This window comes from Onthophagus taurus, chromosome 11 (genome assembly GCF_036711975.1).
Source record: "Onthophagus taurus isolate NC chromosome 11, IU_Otau_3.0, whole genome shotgun sequence".
Classification (NCBI taxonomy): Eukaryota; Metazoa; Arthropoda; class Insecta; order Coleoptera; family Scarabaeidae; genus Onthophagus; species Onthophagus taurus.
In genome coordinates this window covers 27,852,269-27,877,452 of record NC_091976.1, presented here as the reverse complement: position 1 = coordinate 27,877,452, position 25,184 = coordinate 27,852,269, and the positions used below count along the sequence as shown (strand labels likewise).

Here is a 25,184-nt window from a genome sequence, read left to right as displayed (position 1 = left end):
AATAATAAATAATAAAAGATAAATAATTTTATATCAAATAATTTATTAAAATCAATCCATCAACAAAAAAATTTATTTATTACATAAAACGATTTTATTTTACAGCATAATTATTCTTTTTAGTAAAGCCTTAAAAACATTTTTCATTTTAATAAATTAATTCTAAACAAAAACGATTATTTATTTTATTTATAATCTATTACTAATTTTTTTTATTAAATTTATTCAGTAACTTTCATGGTATGTACAATAAAAAAACTTAACTCTACGAAAAAATAAATATTTTTTTTATTTCCTTATTTAAAATGGTATTTAGCTTCTTCTCTTCCATCTAAAAAAATCTAGATCCTCTGGTAATCTTCTTATCATCATTTATCTTCTAGTTACCTAGTTTTTTCTTCTCTCCGCTTTCTTCAAGGAAAATTCTTTTTCTTTTGGCACACAAACCTCGAACAGTCTTTGGCTTTTATGGCATCCATTACATCTTGAAGATGTTCAGAAACGGCTCTCGTTATATCAGGATGTGCCCTAAAAAATTCCTCAAATCAAAAAAAATCTAGAACAAGGATAACAGAAAAATGAAATAGAAAAAAAAGAAATGAATAAATTATAAAAATTTCGAAAAGAACTTTCTTTATGGCATTCCACGGGTTCGACAAGTTTTTTCATCATCTTGAATACTGATGAATGCGTGTCGTTATCGTAAAACAGTGGTTCTCAACATTTTTGAGAAATTTCAACAATTAACAATTTGTTTGAAAAAAATCATAAAAAATCGATTTTTGCAGATATCGTTTTGAAATTGTCAACAATTATGAAGAATGATTTGAGCATTTTGATGGCGAAAACCGTTTATGAAATATCGTTTTAGTTCTTGAGATTTTAAACTTCAAACAATATGTTTCCCATTTTGCAAGCTAACATTTTCTTTTTAATCTGTAAAAAATCGATTCAATGGAATCTGTTTATAAGATGCTCACTAATTATTAATAAATGTTTGTTCTTTCCAATAAATTTTTCCATTTTAAAAAATTGTTGTTAGTTTTTGAGATAGAGAGGTTTAAATTCGACAGAAACTTTACTTCTCTCTGAAATGGTTATGAAAGTTTAAAAAACCATAAAAAATCGATCTTACAGATATAGTTGATGAAATTTACTCTACTTAGCAATAAAAGTGTGCTCTTTCCCATAAACAATCCCATTTTAAAAAATTGTTGTTAGTTTTTGAGATGGAGAGGTTTAAAGTCGACCGAAATTTCTTCTTTCTGAAATGATTATGAAAGTTTAAAAATCCGTAAAAAATCGATTTCGAAGATATAGTTGATGAAATTTAATCTTCTAAGCAATAAAAGTGTGTTCTTTACAATAAACAATCGCATTTTAAAAAATTGCAGTTAAATTTTGAGATAGAGAGGTTTAAACTTGACCGAAACTTTTTTTCTCTTTGAAATGGTTATGAAACTTTAAAAATCCGTAAAAAAATCGACTTCGCAGATATAGTTGATAAAATTTACACTATTTAGCAATAAAAGTGTGTTCTTTCCAATAAACAATCCCATTTTAAAAAATTGTTGTTAGTTTTTGAGATAGAAAGGTTTAAACTCGACCGAAATTTTTTCTCTCTGAAATGATTACGAAAGTTTAAAAATCCGTAAAAAAAATCGATTTCGCAGATATAGTTGATGAAATTTACTCTACATAACAATAAAAGTGTGTTCTTTCCAATAAACAATCCCATTTTAAAAAATTGTTGTTAATTTTTGAGATAGAGAGGTTTAAACTCGACCGAAACTTCTCTCTGAAATGATTATGAAATTTTAAAAATCCGTAAAAAAATCGACTTCGCAGATATAGTTGATAAAATTTACACTGATTAGCAATAAAAGTGTGCTCTTTCCTATAAACAATCCCATTTTAAAAAATTGCTGTTAGATTTTGAGATAGAGAGGTTTAAACTCGACCGAAACTTCTCTCTGAAATGATTATGAAAGTTTAAAAATCTGTAAAAAATCGACTTCGCAAATATAGTTGATGAAATTTGCACTATTTAACAATAAAAGTGTGTTCTTTCCAATAAACAATCCCATTTTATCATATTGCTGTTAGATTTTGAGATAGAGAGGTTTAAACTTGACTGAAACTTTTCTTCTCTCTGAAATGGTTATAAAACTTTAAAAAACCATAAAAAATTGACTTTACAGATATAGTTGATGAAATTTACGCTACTTAGCAATAAAAGTGTGTTCTTTCCAATAAACAATCCCATTTTAAAAAATTTCTGTTAGATTTTGAGATAGAGAGGTTTAAACTCGACCGAAATTTCTTCTCTCTGAAATGATTATGAAAGTTTAAAAATTCGTAAAAAATCGATTTCGCAGATATAATTGATGAAATTTACTCTACTTAACAATAAAAGTGTGTTCTTTCCAATAAACAATCTCATTTTAACATATCGCTGTTAGATTTTGAGATAGAGAGGTTTAAACTCAACCGAAACTTTTCTTCTTTCTGACATGTTATGAAATTTTAAAAATCCGTAAAAAAATCGACTCCGCAGATATAGTTGATAAAATTTACACTATTTAGCAATAAAAGTGTGTTCTTTCCAATAAACAATTCCATTTTAAAAAATTGTTATTAGTTTTTGAGATAGAGAAGTTTAAACTCGACCGAAATTTCTTCTCTCTGAAATGATTATGAAAGTTTAAAAATCCGTAAAAAATCGATTTCGCAAATATAGTTGATGAAATTTACTCTACTTAACAATAAAAGTGTGTTCTTTCCAATCAACAATCCCATTTTAACATATTGCAGTTAGATTTTGAGATAGAGAGGTTTAAAATCAACCGAAATTATTCTTCTCTCTGAAATGGTTATGAAACTTAAAATGCGTAAAAAAAATCGACTTCGCAGAAATAATTGATAAAATTTGCACTATTTAGCAATAAAAGTGTGTTCTTTCCAATAAACAATCCCATTTTAAAAAATTGTTGTTAGTTTTTGATATAGAGAGGTTTAAACTCGACCGAAATTTCTTCTCTCTGACATGATTATGAAAGTTTAAAAATCCGTAAAAAATTGATTTCGTAGATATAGTTGATGAAATTTACTCTACTAAGCAATAAAAGTGTGTTCTTTACAATAAACAATCGCATTTTAAAAAATTTCAGTTAGATTTTGAGATAGAGGTTTAAACTTGACCGGAACTTTTCTTCTCTCTGAAATGATTATGGAACTTTAAAAAACCATAAAAAATCGACATTACAGATATAGTTGATGAAATTTACTCTACTAAACAATAAAAGTGTATTCTTTACAATAAACAATCGCATTTTAAAAAATTGCAGTTAAATTTTGAGATAGAGAGGTTTAAACTTGACCGAAACTTTTCTTCTTTCTGACATGGTTATGAAATTTTAAAAATCCGTAAAAAAATCGACTCCGCAGATATAGTTGATAAAATTTACACTATTTAGCAATAAAAGTGTGTTCTTTCCAATAAACAATTCCATTTTAAAAAATTGTTATTAGTTTTTGAGATAGAAAGGTTTAAACTCGACCGAAACTTCTCTCTGAAATAATTATGAAACTTTAAAAATCTGTAAAAAATTGACTTCGCAAATATAGCTGATGAAATTTGCACTATTTAACAATAAAAGTGTGTTCTTTGCAATAAACAATCCCATTTTAACATATTGCTGGTAGATTTTGAGATAGAGAGGTTTAAACTTAACCGAAACTTTTCTTCTCTCTGAAATTGTTATGAAACTTTAAACATCCGTAAAAAAATCGGCTTTGCAGATATAGTTGATAAAATTTACACTATTTAGCAACAAAAGTGTGTTCTTTCCAATAAACAATCCCATTTTAAAAAACTATTGTTAGTTTTTGAAATAGAGAGGCTTAAACTCGACCGAAATTTCTTCTCTCTGAAATGGTTATGAAAGTTTAAAAATCTGTAAAAAATCGATTTCGCAGATATAGTTGATGAAATTTACTCTACTAAGCAATAAAAGTGTGTTCTTTCCAATAAACAATCCCATTTTAAAAAACTGTGGTTAGTTTTTGAGATAGAGAGGTTTAAACTCGACCGAAATTTCGTCTTTCTGAAATGGTTATGAAACTTTAAAAAACCATAAAAAATTGACTTCACAGATATAGTTGACAAAATTTACACTACTTAACAATAAAAGTGTGTTCTTTCTAATAAACAATCCCATTTTAACATATTGCTGTTAGATTTTGAGATAGAGAGGTTTAAACTAGACCCAAACTTTTCTTCGCTCTGAAATAGTTATGAAATTTTAAAAATCCGTAAAAAAATCGACTTCGCAGATATAGTTGATAAAATGTATACTATTTAGCAATAATAGTGTGTTCTTTCCAATAAACAATCCCATTTTAAAAAATTGTTGTTAGTTTTTGAGATAGAGAGGTTTAAACTCGACCGAAATTTTTTCTCTCTGAAATGATTACGAAAGTTTAAAAATCCGTAAAAAATCGATTTCGTAGATATAGTTGATGAAATTTACTCTACTAAGCAATAAAAGTGTGTTCTTTACAATAAACAATCCCATTTTAAAAAATTGTTGTTAGTTTTTGAGATAGAGCGGTTTAAACTCGACCGAAATTTCTTCTCTCTGAAATGGTTATGAAACTTTAAAAAACCATAAAAAATCGACTTTACAGATATAGTTGATGAAATTTACTCTACTTAGCAATAAAAGTATGCTCTTTCCCATAAACAATCCCATTTCAAAAAATTGCTGTTAGTTTTTGAGATAGAGAGGTTTAAACTCGACCGAAACTTGACTTCTCTCTGAAATGATTATAAAACTTTAAAAATCTGTAAAAAATCGACTTCGCGGATATAGTTGGTGAAATTTACACTACTTAACAATAAAAGTGTGTTCTTTCCAGTAAATAATCCATTTAAAAAAAAATTGTTAGATCTTGAGATAGAGAGGTTTAAACTCGATCGAAACTTTTCTTTTCTCTGAAATGGTTATGAAAGTTTAAAAATCCGTAAGAAATCGACTTCGCAGATATAGTTAATGAAATTTACACAACTTATAACACCAAAACTATTTTATCAGCAAAAAAAAATTTGAGAACCTCTGCCATAAAACGACATTGTGAATAAAAGGAGCCGACACCGTTGTGGATACATCAAAGATGATGATGATGGTACGGGATTCCGGGCGATAATCGAAGAGGTGCGATGCGTGAAGAATGCCGGCGTTTTACTTTCTCTTTGACCCAGACAGTGAATCACGTCTAGAGGTCCGCAAGAAACCTGCTGCTTAACAGCCAAACCTTTTCCACTTCTTCGAGCATCTTTCTTTTCTTGTTGACATACTCAGCAAGCCACAAATTATGTCAGCAGAAAGAAAAACAATGAAGAAAATAATCGTTTTATTTCCTTAAATGAAACTCCAAGTAAACTTAAGTGAAAATTTTTGTTAATTTTAAAAAATTTTTCTTTCAAAAAATTTTAATTTGTAATATTTATCGATTATTTTCTTTGATTAATATCAATCAAGAAATAAATTTATTAACTCTTCTGGTAATCACGTCTTCTTCTTCTAAAGCAGCTTAACAGTTTACGCTTTCTTTGACCTAAATCGAGGACACCGGCTTCGTCGTCCACATGCCTCGTCGTTCAATGGGCAAGGTAAAAGAAATTACATGAAGAAAAAAAAACTACTTTCTCGTGTACCTGTGCTTGAAGAAGCACTTAAACTCGCGCCTCTTTTCAACAACCACAGTCAAAGGTCAGTGTCTCTTAATAAATTGCGCAATAAGATTCTCCGATCCATAGATAATTAATTTAATAATTAAAAAAAAAATACTTACATGGCTAATAACGAGTCCATTTTTTTCTCCATAACAATCACCTCATCGTGGTTTTGTTGGATCATCGCTTCACAAAAAGCCCTTTTCGAACAAGGAGTGTCCGACCACACCTGAGGTGAATTCAACTGACCGAATTTACCAAGACCATCACTTTTAACTTCACGATCCAATTCTTGAATGTATTCATCGTCGTTAATACTCCTTCTAAATCTTCTATTTTCTTGGCCATTTTTATTATTTTGGTCTTCTTGCATAATTACAAAAATATCATTTGGATATCCGTTGAAATTTCTTAAATCTTCTGGTTGGAGGTATCTTCCAACGGCGGCAGCACCTAATCCAAGAGCAGCACCACCAGCTACTAATCCCAAAGCTGGCAAAATTACTGAAGTTGTCATCGGGGTGATAAATCCAACTTTATTTTGGGCTGTTGTACTTGATGGAGTGTGGGTAAGACCGAGATTGTGTGAAATTTTTTGGGTGGCTTCAACGAGGGGTTCAAATACTGGTCGGGTTAATTGTTGCATCCTCTCAAAACCACTTTGAACGTTATCTTTGATGCTTTCAGTTATTTTCATCCAAAATGGTTGTTCTGGTTTTGATTTGACGTAATAAGTGTTGTAAGGATATTGCATTAAATCTTTTTTGTAGTAATCTGTGTAATATTGATGGTTATTTTGGTCTAAATCGGAATTATCTTCTGGTTTGATATCATAATGGTTGTAATCAGCTGTGTTTGCTGTGTTGTGATGATAATTGTAATTATATCTGCTTTCTTCTTCTTGACTAGCTTTAGCTGGTTGGACGCCAAGTTCGGGGTGGGCGTATTGAAGAACGGGGGTTCTTACACCTTCGTTAAAATTAACGGGGCTTAGTTTTGTGGAGGGTGTGTAAAGTTGGGAGTTTGGATAAGAAGGATTTCCTCCATATTGAAGCATTCTTCTTTGCATTTGAGGAGATTCATAGCTTCGAAATTTTCTTGCTGATGAATAATCTTTTTTTGATTCTTTCTCGTTGATTTCTTTGAGGTATTTTAATAAATCCCCGCTAACAAATTTTTCGTTATCTTCTTTAGTAAATGGCCCAATTCCTGATGTACCAAATCGGACGTAATTTCTTTCGGTTCTTTCTTCGTTAACTTTTCTGACATCGTCCGATTTAAAGTTATCCTCTTTATTGAACGGTCCAAATCCGCGTTGGTCTTCAACATTTTTATTTTCTTGATTACTTTGGCTTGCGTAAACTAACTCGCCAAGTGGTTTGGCTGGTGGGGGTTTATAACCTTCTTCGTACGGAACTAATTCGCCGTTAATAACCCTGGCATTTCTCCACGTTTGTTGTTTATCATTCTCGTCATCTGGTACTCTTACTCCGTGAATAACCGGGATTCCATCCGTATCTATGCTAACCAACGAACGTCCTCGTTTCTTTTCGGCTGCTGGTTTTACGAAAATATCATCCGAGACTATTGTAACCGGCTTTGGCACGTGAGGAATTCTAAAATATACAAAATTAAAATGAGTGATTGAAAAAAATTCTTTTGTGGTATGTAAAGAGTGAATGTGGGTATTCCGTTTGCGTTAGGTGTGGATGTTATTTGATGAATAATACATGGGCTTTGTTGGTCAATAGAAGAGTTTCATTTTGAGTTAAGTAACGTGGTTGAAGGTGTGTGGTAAAAAAGGAAAATGTTGGTCAACGACGATAAAAAGTTATTTGTTACTCTTTATTTACTTGAAGGTTACGGAAAGTTATTGAAATTTGATCACAAACGAAAACAGAAAATTTTCTAAGAATTAATAAGGTGGCTAATAAATGTATGCATATAAGTATTCAGATTAGTAATAAAAACCTGCATATTTCTTTTATTTTGCATTCACAACAGCTGCGTCATTGTTGAGACAACTTTTATTGAAGTTCAATATGTTTACAATCATAACACCAAGTAGTAACATAGCGACAACTTCCTTTTACAATCGAGATCCCAATAAATCTCAACTCCTGATTTATTTCTGTGATCACTTCTCATTCGTGCGGAATCTCTCGGTGACCTCAACAATGATCGTTAAAACTTATTAGAGTTTACTCATTTTTTATTCCTCATTCAACGAATGCAATAAAAGAGGCACTCCTTAATTAAAGGAATGGAGGAATAAGTTGTGCTTGGGTGACAATTCTAAAACCTTACGCTGTACCTTACACCTTGTACTGAGCTACGTTATCATGACCTAATAGGAAATCCATAGTTGGAATGGGGTAAGTATCATGATTTTCTAGCATCAGCGTTATAGCACAATGTAGATCCTGAGTTGCAAATGGTAACAGGTGCTACTACGCTTACGAGAAATTGCTCAAAACATCAAACATAATAGAAACATTCAGACAACTTAATGTAAACCAAATTACCACAATTGTGGATATAAGGCAGAATGATAGCCTTAGGTCACAGCTTTTTAACATCTTAACCGAATCATAGAACAAGTGTATAAGGTAAAACATGGATACATGGCTGACCAAGTTGTTAGAACACAGAGGGAAAAAAACTATGGTAATAGTTAGACTGTCAGCACTAAAAGACGCTAGAACAGATTCGGAATACACCGCCATAATCAAAAATTTATAAACATTCATAAAAATTCCTCTTGGTAAAAACGTTCTCAGTCGGGTGGCACAATTTCTCTCAAGTTGTTCACCTTGACAACCTTGGAAAATGTATTTAAACAAGTGGATTTGAAAAATATGGGTCTGAATGTAGATGCTGTATGCTTGTATGACTTAAGGTTCGCAAACGATGTGATACCTACTGGTCAGGTCAGACATGGACATAAAGTGATGTTGCCATTGACAACCTATTTAGAGAATGTAAGCCAGTATATATATCTTGGTCAAACTATTAAAATTGTTAGTTTTATACAGAAAACAAAGAAATGCCGAGACTTCTAAAAGAGAGGTGTTTGATAGCTGCAATCTGCTTACGGACTTACGGACTTGAAATCATAGCTTAGACAAAGATAACTGCACAACAACTTAATGTAAGCCAAAAGAGCGATGGAACGAGCAATGCTGGGAGTTACAATAGCGACATTTGAAAAGAACACAAGTGACAGATGTTAAGAGGTGAGTAGCAAGACTTAAGTAGCAATGAGTTGGGCATATGGCCATAACAATGGACATAACCTTTTGGAGATCACGAGAAACTAGAAAAGGTGCAGAAAAACCGCAAGAGAGGTGTAATAATAATAAGTTTATTGCCACCAAGATTTATAATAATAACAGAAGAATATACACTGTTGGAAATAATTCACGAGCACACCCTATATAATCTGAACGCGTGAAGATAAATCCATAATATTTGCGGAGCACAAAGCTTTACTGTAGACGAGTTTATTCAGCGAGTTTTGAGTTGTTCCGTCGCGGCATTGTTGACTGAGCCGCCCTTCCAAGTGGAACATTCCGTCGCTATGGAGACCGAAGTGGATGGAAAATACCGGTCGTTTTTAGTGTGGTGTGAGGGACCACATTGTTATCGTACTCTGTGCGCAATGGATGAGCGATCGCGTTACTTAAGCGAGTTTGGGCGAGGAATGTTTGTGGGTATGCACATTGAGGGTGTATCGTTACGTGAAATTGCGCGTCGTCGCGAGTGGTAGTTATCGGCAGTGCAACGGGCATGGCGAGAATGGTCTGAGGTAGGACATAGGTACCTACAGCCGCGGCCCCAGCACACGAGGATCGCACTCTTGTGCTCAGCGCTTTAGCGTCGTGTGCGTCCTCCTCAAGGCAACTTGGAGCTGTTTGGCCACCGGCAGGGGAAGGCTCACTCACTACGCGAACTGTATGGCGGCGTTTGGTAGATAGTGGACTACGCGCGCGTCGTGCGATACAGCGGATTCCAGTAACACCCGAGCACCGCAGCATACGTCACGAGTGGGTCAACGCTAGGCATTAGTGGGTTGCCGAGTAGAGGGACATTTTGTTTTCCGACGAATCAAGATTCGAATTGAGCACTGGTGATGCGCGAATTTTAGTTCGTCGGAGACGTGGTGATCGTCTACTCGAGCAGTGCGTGCAAGAATGCCCTATCCACCGACAACCGAGCATTTTGGTATGGGGTGCTATTACACATGGTGGACGTACATGTCTGCTGCGTGTATAGCAGACCATGACGGGTCAACGATACGTAGATGAGGTGCTACGGTCCGTTACGTCGTGCTCCTATACATGCACGACAACGTCCAAACGCACATCGGGCGTATTGTACAGACCTTTGTGGAAGAGCACCGTATACGAATGCTTCCTAGGTCAGCTCGTTTTTCGGATCTGAGTCCAATCGAACATGTTTGGGAAATGACTGGTCGGAGACTTCAACGTTATCCGGCTTCCCCGGCTAACGTTTTGGAGCTATGGAGGCGAGTTGAGGTGGCATAGTTGGCCATCCCTCTCGCTACAATACAGCGACTTATAGACTCCATGCCACGTCGTGTAGCGATGGTACGCGAAGCTTACGGGGGATACTCTCGCTATTGATGTTTCATCTCCCAGCAGAGTTGTGCCGCTCTCCATGTGAGAGTAAGTTACACTACTTTAGTACTACATCCATACCAAATTTTATTCCGCTAGACACACGCGTTCAGATTATACAGGGTGTGCGCGTGAATTATTTCCAACAGTGTACATTACTCTATAACATTAACACAAGGTTGACAAAAGATCAATTTATAGTCGGCAATGTATGTATGGCATTAAGATAAATAATTAATATGGCAACTATGGAAAAAAAGAACAAAAAAAAAAGAAATAAGTCTACATGTCAAGTATCTGAAAAAGAACAAGAAAGAACAAGAACAAAATGAAATGCTCAACGGTGAGCATTTCGAGATGATTACGATATGGTGTAACATGGTCATACTTTGTCAGGTCGAAAATAAAGCGGTCTAATTTGTTACGGAGACTAATTGAAAAGTGTGGGTACACGGGATCGGCATAGCCCAAATTGGGGAGAATTAAAGAGTAACAAAGGTTGCGACGAAGAATAGGTGGAAGGAAATAACCAAGTTTGCGTAGGGAATATAAACAGAAATAAACCTTCCTGCAGAGAGAACAATGCACAGACAACGCAGAATCCTTCATCATCCACAAGTGTTTAACTGTTTGAGAGGTGTATCGATAATGTGTAGGGTAGGGATGTGAATGGGCTTATGTCAAGCAGTGGACGAATACAGGCTGAGGAAGGAGAAGAATAACTAGAGAGCAGTGCAGATGTAAAACTGTAAAATATGATGTAAAATAGACCACATTTAATTGAGTGTAAGCATATGATCTTATGGAGAATTCAAGAACAACGCTGATGACATATACTGGAAAATACAGCGGAAAAACAAAAGGATGGTGCATACCAATGAGGTGGCGATCTTGAGAGCTACTACTGGGAACAAACTATGAGATTAGAGAAGAAACAAAAAAATTCGGAAGGAATGCGAGACGGCAGATGAAAAAAATACATTTCCAAAGATTGCTAGAGATTGCTGACCAACGTTCTTCTTCTTCTCCACCCAACCACCGCCTCCGTCTACCAACAACTAGCGTTTCTCGTCATCATAATTAAACACAACTCCTGCCACCAACCAGATGCATTCATTCATATCGCTGTCATCAATATCCTGACCTCCTCTCCACTCTCCTCCCATTTGGACACTCCTGCAAGATATGATGCAAGTACCCCACACAAAAGGATATGTTCGTCTCTCTCAGCCGAAACCTGTTCAAATATACATTGAATGGACCATGACCCGTTATGAGCTGAATATACTGGATCTTACTGAACATAGCTACCCCACCCATCAATTCATCTTTCATAAACCCATTTTCCACCCTTCTGAACACACAACCTCCTCACATCACATGGACGATCTCCAAAAAGATGGAAAAATAGCTGGTCGTCTACATCACAAGAAGTGCTTCCGCAAAAAAGATATGAAAGCAATATTTTCAAAATGAATATTTCGATAAAATTGCCTAAATTCAAGATCCATTTAACACTCCATCTGAATTTGCTTCTGCAGAAGAATAGAATCTTAACGAGATGTTTAATAATTACAGTTTGAAAAGAAAAAAAAATTTTGGATTTCAATAAACGATGACAAAATCTCTTTATTTATATCTCTTACTTATTCTCCTTTTACTTAGGGTAAGGTGAACACGATTTGAATAAAATTATCTAGCTTTGTTGCACCACCATGGCCTCCAAACCCTTGACGATACGAGAAAGTGCATGTTTATTGAGTAGATTCGTGCTTTTGTGAATTAATGCGCGTGATTTCACTTCTAACATCAAGAAGAACCTGATTACTTAGAATTTAACGACAAATCTGATTACATTTAATCATTAACACATTCATTAACCAGTCAATTTAATTTTAGTCAATTAATTTTCTTTGTTTTATCTATTAAAAAGAGAAAACTTAAAGAAATTAACATTGAAATGATGGAAACAAGGTCAAGAATACAAAACGCTATAGATCAAACCATTTTACGGTTCCATTGTGATTCTAATGGTCAAATACAAATGGAACCTAATGGTTTCGAACAAACGCACATAATTAAACGATCGCGAATTGAGCAAATAAACCACTCTCAAACGATTTGATTATTAAGTGTATACCGATGTTGAGCATTCAATTCAAATCGATCGGATAGAAATCGTATGATAATAATCTGACCTACACAAAATCCATTAATTAATGGATTAGCGATACCAGGAAGTCTATAGTTATCTAAGCAGAAAGAAAAATTACAATAATCTAGTTATAACAATCCTGTTATAATAAGGAATGATGAACGGTATTTTGTTAATTTTTTTAAAAATCTTCATAACTTAAAGGTGTATTTAATTAACTGTTCAAGATTTTAATCTAAGATTAGTGAAGAAATTACAGGGAAGAAGGTAATAAATAATGTTTGATAAATAGAAGAAAATTATTTTAAGCTTAAGAATTTAATAAATTTGTCTTGAAAAAGATGTTGTGCAATACAAATAAAATCAATAATAGAAGTGAAAATGAAACTTATAACGTAAAATACTTCACAACTTTTTTTTTATTCCATGCAAGATGTGTTAATATCTTTTGAATACTTCACATCAATTACACAACCTGAAAGATACCATAAAATATATTTAAATATTTACTCTCACCTGTCACTATCAATCACATTTCCAAGCTTTCCATTACTCCAACCAATCGATTGTTGATCAGTAGCATTTTTTACAACGGCAATATTTTCTAATCTTAACAAATTCGGTTGGTTCAAATAAACCGAAGAAACCGGAATCCAATTCGTATAAATAGCTCTTGAATAAGCTTTTTGATTCAATTGTTCGTTATTGCTTAAATTTTCATTAACATTATTAGAACTATCAATTTCTTGGTCCCTTTTTATTTTGCTTTTAGCATCCCGTCGTTTAACAATTAATTGAGCAACGCTTCCATCTTTCGTTCGAACATTTAAAGTTTGCGTTTCTTCGGGATTTAAACTTCTGCTCACTTTTAATTCGGTCCTGGTAACGGTGACGGCCGGTTTTTCACCACTGTCCTGCTGGTCCGTTGCGACCATTGTTACGAACAACAATAGAAGGAGCGCCTGAAAAAATACGAGAAGAACTAAAAAGATAAGATAGAATCTATTGATCTTGGGTTTGGCCAAAACGATTCCGATTTTAAATTTACTTTTTATTTGATTTCTATTTCTATTAGTAAAGATTTATGATAATTTTATTTGGGTTTATAGGTTATCGTTTTGATAATTAAAATTTATAATGAGTTGTTTTAAATTTTAAATGAAATATGAATGTAATAAAAAGTGTGTTATATCAAAAAAATTTTGGGTTATGTTGTGTATTAATTAGTAATACTTTTAGTTCAATAAAAATATTCAATTTAGCAGTGAATAACAACTAAAACAAGAACTAACACTTGCATTAGAACTAAAACTAGACCTAGAACTAGAAAGTTTCGGGTTTAGCCGTGCCTTTTCAGACGATTTCCCAAAATGTTAATAAAAGTGTCCTCTTTCCAGTGAACCGAAATTTGTTTCAAATTTTGCAATTTTCGCCGATTAAGTTTTAAAAATTCGTATAAAATCAATTTCTTGGAATATGAGTATGAAAATTCCTCAAAGTGTTAATAAAAGTGTCCTCTTTCCAATGAACCAACCGGTTTTGAAAATTAACTTACAGTTTTTGAGAAAACAATATTTGAAGTTTTGATAAAATTTTCGATGTTGCAATTTTCACCAACAACTTTCAAAATTCGCTATAAAATTAATTTCTTGAAGGATCCTTCTGGAAATATTACTAATTATTAATTAAAATATCCTCTTTTTAATGCAACAAGCCGTTTTGAAAAATCGCTTTTAGTTTTTGAGAAATAAATTTTTGAAATGATCGACTATTTTTTCGAATTTTGCAATTTTCTCCGATTAAGTTTTAAAAATTCGTATAAAATCCATTTCTTGGAATATGAGCATGAAAATTTCCCAAAGTGTTAATAAAAGTGTCCTCTTTCCAATGAACCAACCTGTTTTGAAAAATAACTTTTAGTTTTTGAGAAAACAATATTTGAAGTTTTGATAAAATTTTCGATGTTGCAATTTTGATCGATAACTTTCAAAATTCGCTATAAAATTAATTTCTTGAAGGATCCTTGTGGAAATATCACCAATTATTAATTAAAATATCCTCTTTTTAATGCAACAAGCCGTTTTGAAAAATCGCTTTTAGTTTTTGAGAAATAAATTTTTGAAATGATCAAAATTTTTTCGAATTTTACAATTTTCGCCGATTAAGTTTTAAAAATTTGTATAAAATCCATTTCTTGGAATATGAGCATGAAAATTTTCCAAAGCGTTAATAAAAGTGTGCTCTTTCCAATGAACTAACCCGTTTTGAAAAATAACTTTCAGTTTTTGAGAAAATAATATTTGAAGTTTCAATAAAATTTTCAATGTTGCAATTTTCATCGATAACTTTCAAAATTCGCTATAAAATTAATTTCTTGAAGGATCCTTGTGGAAATATCACCAATTATTAATTAAAATATCCTCTTTTTAATGCAAAAAGCCGTTTTGAAAAATCACTTTTAATTTTTGAGAAATAAATTTTTGAAATGATCAAAATTTTTTCGAATTTTACAATTTTCGCCGATTAAGTTTTAAAAATTTGTATAAAATCCATTTCTTGGAATATGAGTATGAAAATTTCCCAAAGAGTTAATAAAAGTGTCATCTTTCCAATGAACTAACCCATTTTGAAAAATAACTTTTAGTTTTTGAGAAAACAATATTTGAAGTTTTGACAAAATTTTCGATGTTGCAATTTTCATCGATAACTTTCAAAATTCGCTATAAAATTAATTTCTTGAAGGATCCTTGTGGAAATATCACCAATTATTAATTAAAATATCCTCTTTTTAATGCAACAAGCCGTTTTGAAAAATCGCTTTTAGTTTTTGAGAAATAAATTTTTGAAATGATCTAAAATTGTAAAATCTAAATCTTCTGGTTTTAGTTCAATGAAAAATATACAACAATCTAACACTGAATAACAACTAAAACAAGAACTAACACTAGATCTAGAACTAGAAACATTTGGGTTTAGCCGTCTGAATAGACGTAGGGCTAAGCCCGAATGATTCTAGTTCTAGATCTAGTGTTAGTTCTAGTTGTACTTGTTATTCAGTGCTAGATTATTAGTCCAGTGTTAGTTCTAGTTTAGGTTCAATGAAAAATATACAACGATCTAACACTGAATAACAACGAAAACAAGAACTAACACTAGCATTAGAAGTAACACTAGATCTAGAACTAGAAACATTCGGGTTTAGCCGTCTTAAAAGACATAGGGCTAAACCCGAATGATTCTTGTTCTATATCTAGTGTTAGTTCTAGTTTTAGTTGTTATTAAGTACTAGATTATTAGTCTAGTGTTAGTTCTAGTTTAGGTTCAATGAAAAATATATAACAATCTAACACTGAATAATAACTAAAACAAGAACTAACACTAGCATTACAACTAACACTAGACCTAGAACTAGAAATATTCGGGTTTAGCCTTCTTAAGAGACGTAGGGCTAAACCCGAATGATTCTAGTTCTAGATCTAGTGTTAGTTCCAGCTGTAGTCGTTATTCAGTGCTAGATTATTAATCTACTGTTAGTTCTAGTTTAGGTTCAATGAAAAATATACAACAATTTAACACTGAATAACAACAAAACAAAGACTAACACTAGCATTAGAACTAACACTAGATCTAGAACTAGAAACATTCGGGTTTAGCCGTCTTAAGACGTAGGGCTAAACCCGAATGATTCTAGTTCTAGATCTAGTGTTAGTTTTAGTTGTTATTCAGTGCTAGATTGTTTGTCTAGTGTTAGTTCTAGTTTAGGTTCAATGAAAAATATACAACAACCTAACACTGAACAGCAACTAAAGCAAGAACTAACACTAGCATTACAACTAACACTAGACCTAGAACTAGAAATATTCGGGTTTAGCCGTCTTAAGAGACGTAGGGCTAAACCCGAATGATTCTACTTCTAGATCTAGTGTTAGTTCCAGCTGTAGTCGTTATTCAGTGCTAGATTATTAATCTACTGTTAGTTCTAGTTTAGGTTCAATGAAAAATATACAACAATTTAACACTGAATAACAACAAAACAAAGACTAACACTAGCATTAGAACTAATACTAGATCTAGAACTAGAAACATTCGGGTTTAGCCGTCTTAAGACGTAGGGCTAAACCCGAATGATTCTAGTTCTAGATCTAGTGTTAGTTTTAGTTGTTATTCAGTGCTAGATTGTTTGTCTAGGGTTAGTTCTAGTTTAGGTTCAATGAAAAATATACAACAACCTAACACTGAATAGCAACTAAAGCAAGAACTAACACTAGCATTACAACTAACACTAGACCTAGAACTAGAAATATTCGGGTTTAGCCGTCTTAAGAGACGTGGGGCTAAACCCGAATGATTCTAGTTCTAGATCTAGTGTTAGTTCCAGCTGTAGTCGTTATTCAGTGCTAGATTATTAATCTACTGTTAGTTCTAGTTTAGGTTCAATGAAAAATATACAACAATTTAACACTGAACAACAACAAAACAAGGACTAACACTAGTGTTAGTTTTAGTAGTTATTCAGTGCTAGATTGTTTGTCTAGTGTTAGTTCTAGTTTAGGTTCAATGAAAAGTATACAACAACCTAACACTGAATAGCAACTAAAGCAAGAACTAACACTAGCATTACAACTAACACTAGACCTAGAACTAGAAATATTCGGGTTTAGCCGTCTTAAGAGACGTAGGGCTAAACCCGAATGATTCTAGTTCTAGATCTAGTGTTAGTTCCAGCTGTAGTCGTTATTCAGTGCTAGATTATTAATCTAATGTTAGTTCTAGTTTAGGTTCAATGAAAAATATACAACAATTTAACACTGAATAACAACTAAAACAAGGACTAACACTAGCATTAAAACTAACACTAGATCTAGAACTAGAAACAGTCGGGTTTAGCCGTCTTAAGACGTAGGGCTAAACCCGAATGATTCTAGTTCTAGATCTAGTGTTAGTTTTAGTTGTTATTCAGTGCTAGACTGTTTGTCTAGTGTTAGTTCTAGTTGTACTTGTTATTCAGTGCTAGATTATTAGTCTAGTGCTAGTTCTAGTTTAGGTTCAATGAAAAATATGCAACAACCTAACACTGAATAGCCACTAAAGCAAGAACTAACACTAGCATTGGAGCTAACACTAGACCTAGAACTAGAAATATACGGGTTTAGCCGTCTTAACGGACGTAGGGCTAAACCGAATAATTCTGGTTCTAGGTCTAGTGATAGGCCTTTGATTTAGACATCGTTTAGATAACTCGGGGAATACCCGGAATCTCGGGGTAATTCGAGGTTGGATTCTATCTATGTACATACATTAACAATTGTAGTTAAATATATAGATGTATTAAATAGATAATAACAATATAAATTTATTGATTAAATCAAGAAAAAGGAATTTAATAAAATCTTAAATAAATATGTTAATATCAGTATCACGAATTGCCGCAAAACCCCAAAAGAAAGTAAAATAATTGCGATTTTCTATTGTAAAATCGTGACTCTCTCTCTAATCTCTCTATACACTTGTTCATAGTCTAATAACATAACCCACATTGTTTTTAGAGCGAACATTCGTTCTCATATTGTGTTTTATAGAAAATGTAGAGCAGCAAAAGTTTTTATTTTGTATAAAAAAAAAGTAACATACAAAACCGAAAGTAGCTAACCATAATTTTAAAGTTATCTCTTTCACCTAATAAGGTTCAAGATCTTTTATGAACCCATAAAAATCTTAAACCGCATTCGTTTTAATAACTTTTTAACCACAAATTTCAGACGTGACAGATTAATAAATATCTTTTTTTTACTTTTCGTTTTCCTTTTTCAATCACGTTTTTTAAACACGTGTCTAAAACTTTTCCTTCGCTCGACACGTGTTTGTAAACGACCTTCGAAAAAAATGCTAAAAATTTAAACGATTCAATGTTGAACAAGTGTAATAACAAAGAATTAGTTAACCACACCGATGAAATTTACATTCAAAAAGTGATTAATGATGGTTTCATGTAAATCTAAACTTGTAAAACGCGTTGATTGACGGCGAAGGCGTGTGTAATTCGTGTTGTTATGTCGATTAGATCTAAAATTGCCAACTGGACGTTTTAATAATGGAAGAAGAACACTTCAAAGATTAATGTTGCAAGTTGTTTTGCATTTTTGGAAAAAATAAGGAAGTGACATTTCATTTTGAAATCATGCAAATATAATCAAATTTAATCAAAAGATTATAATTTCATGGACGAAACGATGCTTCTTCCTACATTAACACGTGTTCGGAAATGTGAAAATACAAGAAAAACATTCCTTTCATTTTCATTAAATTCGTAATTTTTTTAATCAATTTTTTGCGTCGATTATTGCCTGTTTGTTTCTCATTAATTTTTTTATTTCACTTTAACCCTCATTAAAGAATCGGTCTTTGTGCGGACAGCTGCTACCATAATAATACGGGGTACAAAAAAATTGGTCTGGACGTAAGAAGACGAAGATAAATCGTCGGTCGCAAATCACCTCGAAGGAATTTTTAACGCTAACTCTAGAAAGGTGGTAAACGAGAAAAAAAAAGGCCATTGTGTGAAGATCGCCCACTTTAGTTCTTGTTCTTATTATTTTTACAATTTACTCATACATTTTTTTTCTTTATGTTTTAACTTCTATCTTTAGACTCATTTATAAAATCGTATCAATTAACGGAACGAAGAAGTAAAAACAAAGAAGTTGAACGAAGAAGCTTGTTGAGTTAGTGGGTCGTGATGATTATTTTGTATTAAACATGTTAAAGTAATTGAGGAAGAATTTTATCAGGATTGATAAAGAAAGGAAATAAGTTGTTCAAAATGAAATAAAACGTCAATTAAGCATACAAAGTCTTCAAACTTATATGGTTTTCATAGAAAACTTGCAGAGCAACGAAGAAAAGGCTTGTCTTTAGGGAACCTTTTGACAGAATTTGACTATCACCATCAAAAAATTACAAGCTTTTTTTCAACAAGACCACTACTTTCTAGAAATGATTTGAATCCCAAAAAGAAGATTTTCATGTATATTCAGCCAAACATATATATTTTTAGAGCTATTGACTTATATATAGCACAGAACAAGAAGAACTATGAAACAAGAATATCCTATATACATTCCTGACAAATATTTCTGTCTTCGAATTCCAGCATCAACAACATTGACCTTATAAGACCATAACCAGGTAAGAGAAAAAGCAATATACAAGCCTAGCTGACTGTTTTTTAAAATATCCCACCTCTTTTGCCATTCTGTATGAATCTCCAGTTGCTTCTCAATCTTGCTTTATTTGTTGACCACAAGAAATGGGGTCTATCTCTTAAGCCAAAGAGTAACAAGTGAAGTCGTGATGAACTGTCTCACAAAGGAAAGAAAAGAGACATTCCACTTTCCATCATCAGCGCAATCAGAATGCCAGGGCTCATAAAGCATTTAAGTTAACGTAAACCTACTCAAGACAAGCCAATCCAACCCTAAAGCAGCACCTCCTAAAGAAACCAGTTGTTGAGTAACCCATCATCAAATCAAGCAAATTACAAAGTGACAGAACGAATTAGTAACTTAGTAGTAACTTAGTTGGCAACCTGAAAACAACTCAACCAATGAGTTCAATACGAGAATTCAATAAACAAATCAGCAACTCAAGTTTAAAGCAACCCAACCTCAAAGCAATTCCAAAAACTAATCCACTAAATAATTCAACTTTAAGGAAATCAACATCAAAGTAACTAAACCACAATAGAACTGCACAAAACTTAGTGAATCCAAACATCAAACCAACTGTTTCACAGAACAACCCAACTGGAAAACAACTAAGCGACACAGCAACTGAACCATTAAGTAACCCAAGTCCTAAGCAATCCAATACAAATACAAAGGAAATCAACTGAATAACATACACAGTTGTCCAACTCCAAATACCTAACTCTAAATCAGATATTATCTAATGATATAAAGCTGACTTCACCATACAACAATGCATGTCAATAAATCATCCGCATAATGATAATGTTTTGGAACTTAGGTAATTCATACTGACGTCTTTTGCCATAAGGCCTGTTTTGGTTCAATAGTTCTGTAATCCGAACAGTTCTGAACCTTTCCACGCATACTGGGGGTTCAGAACTGTTCGAATTACAGAACTCTTGAACCCAGGCATTCTCGTATAAGCCAGAGAATATCGCATTCTCCGTACTTCCAGCCATAAATTCGATTTGCTCATCACGCACAAACTCCTAGTCGACATTATAGATATAGACCTAACGTTTAAATCACAACCATTTAGTCAACGCCGACATTTCTATATGACGATAACACAGAAATCTGCTATTAAGGTCTTTAAGCATCATAATCACCTTAGCTAACTTTTATTCATTCAGGAATCTGCACTTCGATTTGCATTGAATGTACAACTTGGACACGCAACTAAGACACATCATGATCTTCATGAATTGCTTTATCATTTCCAATCTTATCCTATCCTGTTTTCTCATCTCTAAGAGTTTCCACAATTTACAAACCATTTGCTTCCATGAATCCAGCAACAATCAACTATCACGCTCATTGTCTCTTTCAAGTCTAGTTTTTCATTTTTCATGCACTTTTTGATTAATGTAATTCTAGACATATTCTTGTACTTTAGAGCTTTGAGAAATCGAATTAAATTTGAATTAAGTCAAAATTCAGAAAAGGGCAAATCTAATTTGAATGTCATAGAGTCATAGAAGATCGACAAATTATTTCTAAACAATCTTGTTATATTTGTAAACATACATTAAACTATTACAGAAACCACAAAGTGAGCTGATTTTGGAAAATTTGTTTTAAATGTTAAAATTAATATCTTTTTTGACACTTTTAGGTTATACGAAAATGTAAGTTTTGTTTCAACTTTTTTTTTCTCAATATTTTTCCAATCCAACCCAACAATTATTATACATCGTTTTAAAGAGAAAGCTTTGAGCTTTAATTTAGAATAAGTCTCATTCCTTAATTTCAATAAATACGGCTTCCAGGAATTTTTAAATCAGCATCTTTTTTGACACATTTAGGTTATACGAAAATGTAAGTTGTATTTCAAAATTTTTTTTCTCAATATTTTTCCAATTCAACTCAACAATTATTATACATCACTTTAAAGAGCAAGCTTTGAGCTTTAATTTAGAATAAGTCTCATTCCTTAATTTCAATAAATACGGCTTCCAGGAATTTTTAAATCAGCATCTTTTTTGACACATTTAGGTTATAAGAAAATGTAAGTTGTATTTCAAAATTTTTTTTCTCAATATTTTTCCAATCCAACCCAACAATTATTATACATCGTTTTAAAGAGAAAGCTTTGAGCTTTAATTTAGAATAAGTCTCATTCCTTAATTTCAATAAATACGGCTTCCAGGAATTTTTAAATTACCATCTTTTTGACACTTTTAGGTTATACGAAAACGTTAGTTTTATGTCAACATTTTTTTCTCAATATTTTTCCAATCAACCCCAACAATTATTATACATCACTTTAAAGAGAAAGCTTTGAGCTTTAGTTTAGAATAAGTCTCATTCCTTAGTTTCAATAAATACGGCTTCCAGAAATTTTTAAATTAGCATCTTTTTTGCCACTTTTAGGTTATACGAAAATGTAAGTTTAGTTTCAAAATTTTTTTTCTCAATATTTTTCCAATCCAACCCAACAATTATTATACATCATTTTAAAGAGAAAGCTTTGAGCTTTAATTAAGATAAGTCTCATTCCTTAATTTCAATAAATACGGCTTCCAGGAATTTTTAAATCAGCATCTTTTTTGACACATTTAGGTTATACGAAAATGTAAGTTGTATTTCAAAATTTTTTTTCTCAATATTTTTCCAATTCAACTCAACAATTATTATACATCACTTTAAAGAGCAAGCTTTGAGCTTTAATTTAGAATAAGTCTCATTCCTTAATTTCAATAAATACGGCTTCCAGGAATTTTTAAATTAACGTTTTTTTTAACTCTTTTAGGTTATACGAAAATGTAAGTTTTGTTTCAACATTTTTTTTCTCAATATTTTTCCAATCCAACCCAACAATTATTATACATCATTTTAAAGAGAAAGCTTTAAGCTTCAATTTAAAACAAGTTTCATTTCTTAATTTCAATAAACACGGCTTCCAGGAATTTTTGAAAATGTTAGTTTTTGCTCAATATGTTTATTCTCAATATTCTATCAGATTTTTGTCGTTCTGTAGATACAGGTCTGATAAATAAATATTCAAATTTACTGCGCCTACAAAAATGTTGTAGCGCAAGTTCAAAAGAAAGAGGAAGTTGTGAAAATTGTTCTGCGAAAGCTAGACCCCACTCAAAATGTACTGCGTGCAATGTTTATTTATGTTGTAATGGAATGAAAGAATGCATATTTTGCTAAAATTGATTCCAAAGGCCTTTACTGAGTGTATTTTGATAACGTTTTAATTCTGTCACAAAGTTTTTGGCTTGGAAAATATCTTTCTCGCTTGATATGGTAATGGTATAAGATCTGCTAAAAGTTATTATCCAAACAAGAACATTTCTAACACTCACTTTATTCTGCCAATTTCTGCCATTTAGAATTACAAAACTTCTTCTGAAATCAACTAGTTTATCTTAATGGTCCAACCCAACACTTGTAATATCAATTTGCAACAAGGAAACATTCTAGTATAAAATGTTTCCTTCTTCTACTGCATTTCTAGTCAAAAGATTGTACAGGAACTAACTTCAATATTTGAATGCAGCATTCAATTTGTTGTAAAGCAACTGGTATAAATATTTACTGGATTTATAGAATCCTTATAGATTTAGTTTTTCTTTCTAACTTTTTATTACTTTCATTTGAATTGAAAGAAGAAATCAATTATTTTTTTGTTAAAAGAAATGATCTTAGATTAAATTTCTTTGAAGGTGAAAGATTTCCCAAAGCAAATAGATATAAACAGAGATTCATTTAAAATTATCAACCGCAACTATAGCAAAAACCAATTAGAAAACTCTGCTTATCCGTTTAATATCAATTTATTGGTGGAACTAGCAATCTAACGAATCGTTTCTATTCACCATTCCGTTCGTAACAGCCGGTCAATTTTCCCGACCAGTGAAAATGGTCAACGAACAGAAGAAAGTTATACCACACCAGACATCTCTTTCACGGTATTTGGCGAAATTCCAACAACCAACTCTCACTTATTTAAAACGTTTTTTTTTTATTTTATTTTCAAAGAGACCGTGACATTGAAAATTAAAATTTTTATAGAAAAGAAAAGTTCAATTTCAACATTTTTTAACTCACCTTAAAAAGCTCCATTATTTTTAGTTTTAAATCACTTAATAATAAATTTTTATTTTACTTTAAGGAATTTTCCACACAAACTACTTCAAACAAGGTCTTAAAAAAATATTTTTAACACTGAAATTCTATGTCTTCAGCTGCTTCTGGTTGTGTTGATCGCGATGTACCGAACACACTGGCAAAGCGTTAAAGAGTGGATGTTCCGAGCTCAATGGGCGGCCAGTTAACCATCCACTTTCCTTTCCTACACTTCGACCTACATTTTCCCATCGACGGCCCCACAGACGGTGGTGATGCCGTAGTGCACATGGTTTCAACCTTAAAAAATCAACAATTTTTCTTTTTCTCTTTCTTTCATTTCTTTTAGATCTCTTACCACTAAACCCATTCTCACATAACTCTTCACTTTAATTAACATTTTATCCTTGTTGGTATCATCTTTTATAAGTTGCTTAAGAACTACGACATTTCACGTTTAACACTCAATGCCATTTCAAAAGATCAACCAATAAAGCTTTTCTTTTTAAGTAGTTCCATAAAAACTTTATTTATACATAATCTTCTCTTTAAGATAATGTTTAGTATTAATAAACTATAAGGTTTAAATTTTATAACAAAGTTTTTTTGAAATAAAATGTTAATGGACGATTAAGAAATCTAATTAATTATATATTAGTTTTCTACTTTTAAATTTCTCTCGGTAGCGTATGTAAAGTAAAAAAGTAATTAGCTCCGCTTATATTTAATCGTCTTAGCGAGAAAGTTATAAGAACGATACCGTTTTCTGAATCTCAAATTATATTTGAAACATTATGTTAAATTTAATTTACATCATTATCGATTTTTATTTCTTTATAACTCAATTTAGATCATTAAAAATAAGATAATAACTAAATAACCGGAAACAAACACCTGTTATATGCGTGAAAGTGCGTTCGAAAATTACATATCAACTTTTGTACAGACTAAGAACGTTATTTATTTTAATTTTTTTATCTTCACTTTCGACTTTTTTTGACCTAACTTTCTAAAACGGTGCGACATTGTCTGTTAGAGTCGAATCGTATGTTGGCGATTTTTTATTTATATTAGTTTTTAGAAAACCAGGTCTTGTTAAATTGGCCGAGCTGATTCTTGAGATTAAAAGAACAATGTCAGATGTCGTTGCGAAGATAATAAACATCTTGAAAACCAGAAAATCAAGTAAAAAACACAGAAAAGTAGTACAACATATTTACGATTTTGACAAAGGATTAATTTTTATAAGACACCATTAACTTTATATCTGATCTTACAGCAAATCTTCTAACTATGTTATATCTCTTTCCCTCTCTCGTACGAAATTG

At 32.2% G+C, this 25,184-nt stretch overlaps 1 protein-coding gene across 1 annotated transcript; it reads right to left on the bottom strand.

The window, feature by feature from the left end:
- Window positions 1-23: 23 nt before the first annotated feature.
- On the bottom strand, window positions 24-24,131 carry LOC111423685 (uncharacterized). The gene is made up of 4 exons (XM_023056963.2): window positions 23,839-24,131; window positions 13,049-13,494; window positions 5,857-7,353; window positions 24-528 (listed from the first exon to the last, which is right to left on the bottom strand). Exons 1-4 carry the CDS (start codon window positions 23,851-23,853, stop codon window positions 414-416), a joined length of 2,073 nt encoding a protein of 690 aa, XP_022912731.2. The 5' UTR covers window positions 23,854-24,131; the 3' UTR covers window positions 24-413.
- Between the last annotated feature and the right edge of the window lie 1,053 nt (window positions 24,132-25,184).

What these genes read in the sequence shown, in the direction of transcription:
- LOC111423685 (XM_023056963.2), bottom strand. An exon ending in AATGTGATTGATAGTGACAG is followed by an intron (nt 7,354 to 13,048) that starts GTGAGAGTAAAT and finishes TGTATATTTTAG; the next exon opens with AATTCCTCACGTGCCAAAGC. An exon ending in ATGGACTCGTTATTAGCCAT is followed by an intron (nt 529 to 5,856) that starts GTAAGTATTTTT and finishes GGAATTTTTTAG; the next exon opens with GGCACATCCTGATATAACGA.